This window comes from Carya illinoinensis, chromosome 11 (genome assembly GCF_018687715.1).
Source record: "Carya illinoinensis cultivar Pawnee chromosome 11, C.illinoinensisPawnee_v1, whole genome shotgun sequence".
Taxonomy (NCBI): domain Eukaryota; kingdom Viridiplantae; phylum Streptophyta; class Magnoliopsida; order Fagales; family Juglandaceae; genus Carya; species Carya illinoinensis.
Genome location: NC_056762.1, coordinates 42,166,924 through 42,171,348, shown reverse-complemented (window position 1 = coordinate 42,171,348; position 4,425 = coordinate 42,166,924). Strand labels below are relative to the sequence as shown.

The 4,425-nt window shown below is 36.1% G+C and overlaps 1 protein-coding gene across 1 annotated transcript; it reads left to right on the top strand.

Annotated features, from left to right (window-relative positions):
* Positions 1-1,236: 1,236 nt before the first annotated feature.
* LOC122280555 ((-)-germacrene D synthase-like) lies at positions 1,237-4,185 on the top strand. Its single transcript, XM_043091509.1, has 7 exons — positions 1,237-1,512; positions 1,723-1,999; positions 2,235-2,607; positions 2,728-2,946; positions 3,046-3,181; positions 3,353-3,601; positions 3,712-4,185. The coding sequence occupies exons 1-7, from the start codon at positions 1,378-1,380 to the stop codon at positions 4,003-4,005; spliced, it is 1,683 nt and encodes a 560-aa protein (XP_042947443.1). The 5' UTR covers positions 1,237-1,377; the 3' UTR covers positions 4,006-4,185.
* The last annotated feature ends 240 nt before the right edge of the window (positions 4,186-4,425 follow it).

Genomic DNA, 4,425 nt, shown 5'->3' with positions numbered 1-4,425 from the left:
CGGTAGTAGTCCTGTAGCCTGAAGTATCACTACTAAAAAGTGATAAATTAGCAAAGTTGTAGAGCTCAAGTGATAAACTCTACTATTAAAAAGTTTTTTATTGTTTGATAATCATATGCATGTCTAAATTAGCACTTTGTAACATGTTATATTTGTTTGAAAACAATATAAAAAAGTGATTTTTAAGATGATTAGTTCCGTATGCATGCATGGATGTATCCAGTTTCGACAGAAAAATGATCTAATAAGTTTAACTTTTCAAAAAATATGGAAGAAAATGAGCAGTATAGGCCAAAGGAAAATGGTAAACCTTACAGTTAGTTTATAACTTTTTTACAACTCTACGTGAAATTGAGGGTAGTTTTGTAATATTAAAATTAATTTTAATTGAAATGATATAATTTTATTGGTTGTTTAAAAATAAATTCTAAAATAATTATAAAAGAATTATAAGTCATGTAACGATATATAGATCGAGCGGACGAAAATCTGGAAAATCGCTAGAGTGGAGGAAAGTCCGCATGAAGGAGGCACGCGCGGGTAGTTGGAAAGTAGCCAGTATGCAATTGGCTGTTTATGTATACCATTTTTCCATTCAAAACGTACATATCGAACGCACATGCTTTTAATTTCTACGGACTCGTCAAAACATGTGCGATTGACGCCAAATATTGATCCTAGTTAGATTCTTCACACACCTTATCTATGAATATTATACATGATCTGCAAGCAGGCATTGTGGACCGGATCGTAAATCAACAGTAATTTGAGCATGAGTTTTACAAACTAATGCGGGTTTGTAAATTAAGTCCGCATGTACGAGGCACGGGTAGCGGAAAGGTTGAGTTTGATGACGTGAAATCACAAATAAGACAGAAAGTTGGAGTCAAGATTTGTTTACGGGTCATAGAAGTGATCAAGATTGAAGGGGGGGGGAGTACTCGGTCCAAAGAAGTAAGCATGCAGCCGCGCGTGGGGTATTTTGTGACTGCTTGGAGGAGTCCGTAATCGATCGGTTTCCACGAAAAGACTACCCAAAAAGTATCTGTTCTCCAAGTATCTATTTTATTCCCAGAAATTCAAAGGTGGCTGCTGGCGATCGAGATATTTTATTAGATATTTTTATTATCAATATAATATATCTGTTCAAACCGTTTGGGTGTAATTATCGATATAAATTTTCTCAAGACTTTCCAGTATAATTTATTAAAACGTGTGATTAAGGTCTGTAAAGTCATTCCATTCGTTGTTTACAGCATAAATCTTTCTATAAATACCTGAACCCGCAATCTCTTTATGATCACATACTAGCCCCTGAAACTGAAAGCTCTAGAATTCGGTGCCATTTAGCAACACCATCTCCAATTACCTTCTAAAATGTCTGTTCAAGTTTCAGAAGTTGCTGCTCCAACAGCTCAGAATCATGTTATGCCAGAAATTAACCGTCGTTCAGCAGATTTTCAACCCAGCATTTGGGGTGACCACTTCCTCTCATATGCTTCTGAATTCCTGGTAATTTAAGAGTGCTATGTATTGTGTTTACATTACAATATCATATGTTTCGAACTTTCATAAATCAAACACTATTTGCATTTCTCAGTACTGGGAAATGCTAGCTTATATTTTAAGTCCTGGCATTTCAAGGGATAATATTTTAATCTTGAAAGTATGATATTATTTTATGGACGAGTCACAGTGCATATATAACTTTTGCTCCTACAGGAATATGATGTGAATATGGGGCAACAAATTGAGGAATTGAAGGAAAATGTGATGACGATGCTCACGGCTCCGATTGAGAAGCCTTCACAAAAACTAATCTTGGTTGATGCAATTCAGCGCTTAGGCGTGTCTTACCATTTTGACAATGAGATTCAAGAAATTCTACAACAATTGCAGAAGACTCATGAAAGTGATGACCCTGAATATAATGATGACCTCTACAGTGTTGCCCTGCTATTTCGACTGCTTAGACAAGACGGCTATTATGTTTCATGCGGTAAGAAATGCTTGCTTCAATTCCTTTCTATAGGCTTGCAGAATTCTTTTTCAAGGGAAACATAATGAACTAATTAAAGCTTTTAAAAGTAAAAGACAGAACCCATTTCATTATGGGATTAAAAAGTGCCTTACAGTACTATTTAACACACACACATATAGATATATATATATATATATATTAATCTCCTTCCATGGGGTGACTTATTTGATGTCATTGGAATGTTGTGAGGTAGATATGTTCAACAAGTTCAAGGACAGCAAAGGGAATTTTAAGGGATCACTTTGCAATGATGTGAAAGGAATTTTAAGCTTATATGAAGCCACACATCTCAGGGTAAAAGGTGAAGATATATTGGATGAGGCTCTTGTCTTCACTACCACACATCTTCAATCTGTAGCATCCCAATTAAGCGGGCCTCTAGCAACACAAGTAACCCATGCCTTGAAACAGCCAATCCGGAAAGGACTACAAAGGCTAGAGGCAAGGCATTACTTTTCTGTATACCAAGAAGATGCTTCACATGATAAAGTTCTTCTTAAGTTTGCAAAGTTGGATTTCAACCTATTGCAGAAAGTGCACCAGAAAGAACTTGCTGACATTGCCAGGTCAGTTATTAAGCTCTATCTCAGAGTACTTGCAAGTACTATGAGTAAGCTAGCTTGTACATAATGATATGATAATTGTAGGAAATTGATAGAATGATTATTTTAAATTATGTTTTACAGTTGGTGGAAAGACTTGGACTTTTCAAGAAAGCTACCCTTTATCAGAGACAGGGTGGTTGAGTGCTATTTTTGGATATTGGGAGTGTACTTTGAGCCCCAATATTGCTTTGCTAGGAGCATGCTAACCAAAGTGATATCCATGACCTCTGTTATTGATGATATCTATGATGTGTATGGTACAATGGAAGAACTTGACCTCTTTACTGAAGCAATCGAGAGGTTGAGATTGAGACACATCCTGATCATATTTGCATTTATTCTTAATTTTTTCTGATTAACAAGGAAAGCTAAATTTCACAAAAACTACCTATTTTACAGGTGGGATATGAGTGCTGCAGATAAACTCCCGGAGTACATGAAAATGAGTTACCAGGCACTCCTAAACGTTTACACTGAAATGGAGCAAAACCTAGGTGAAGAAAAATCGTATCGAGTCCAGTATGCAATAGAATCTGTAAGCATCATAGTTTATATATTCAGAGAAATTAAGCAAAAAAAAAAAAAAAACAAACAAACAAACATATATAACATGAAATATTATGTTTGACTATATTATATGTTTCAAAAACATTAGTGTTTGTTCTGATTGTGAGTTGCTTATATCTACGTACTTACGTTGTCTCAGATGAAGAATCAAGTTAGAGCATACCACCATGAAGCCAAATGGTTCCACCAGAAATACATACCAACAATGGACGAATATATGCCCCTTGCTCTTGTTACCTCTGCCTACGCAATGTTAGCAACCACATCCTTAGTCGGAATGGGAGAAATTGTCACAAAGGATTCCTTCGAATGGTTGTTCAGTGACCCTAAAATGGTCACAGCTTCAGCAGTGGTTTGCCGACTCATGGATGACATCGTGTCACACAAGGTATAATTATTTCTCCTTTTTTTTCTTTATAATAATAATTTATAAAATTGCCCTATTAATTAATTATATACTAACATATATAAACAATTCTTCAATAATAATACTTGCAGTTTGAGCAAAAAAGAGGACACGTTGCTTCAGCTGTTGAATGCTACATGACACAACACGGTGTTACAGAAGAAGAAGCAGTCCATGAATTGATGAAACAAGTGACAGATGCATGGAAGGATATAAACAAAGAGTGCCTCCACCCAACTGAAGTCCCCATGCCAATTCTCATGCGAGTTCTCAACCTTGCACGTGTCATTGATGTCGTGTACAAAGACGAAGATGGCTACACACATGCTGGAATTGTGCTCAAAGATTTTGTAGCGTCTTTAATGGTGGATCCTGTGCCCTTATAAGCTTCATGGCTTAATAAATTAATAAGTTTAGCAGTTTGCTCAATATATGCATCTAAATATATAAGGTGTGGGCCAGGAGACCATAGAAAATACGAAAAATTTCTTGATCTCTCTCTTCTTATTCTGATTATATGACAATATTATTGAATAAAGTGAATCGTGATCTATTCGAGTTGCAAATATATTATTATTAGTTTCGAATTCTTAATTAATATAACTAACCTGTATAAAAATTGGTCGTTCTCTTAAAAAATTTATGACAAGGCTCGAATTGGGCTAAAGCCTCGGCCGGGGAAAGACTCCTGGGCCTTCAATCTCGTCCCCTCAACAAAAATTCTTGCCTTGGGGACTGGACCTCTTAAAATAGAGGAACCCCAAACTAACCTCCAGGCTTGGCTGACTAGGCTTCTGCCTAGTCCA

What these genes read in the sequence shown, in the direction of transcription:
- LOC122280555 (XM_043091509.1), top strand. Translation starts at nt 1,378, where the DNA reads ATGTCTGTTCAAGTTTCAGAAGTTGCTGCTCCAACAGCTCAGAATCAT. An exon ending in GAACTTGCTGACATTGCCAG is followed by an intron (nt 2,608 to 2,727) that starts GTCAGTTATTAA and finishes TATGTTTTACAG; the next exon opens with TTGGTGGAAAGACTTGGACT. An exon ending in TCCAGTATGCAATAGAATCT is followed by an intron (nt 3,182 to 3,352) that starts GTAAGCATCATA and finishes ACGTTGTCTCAG; the next exon opens with ATGAAGAATCAAGTTAGAGC.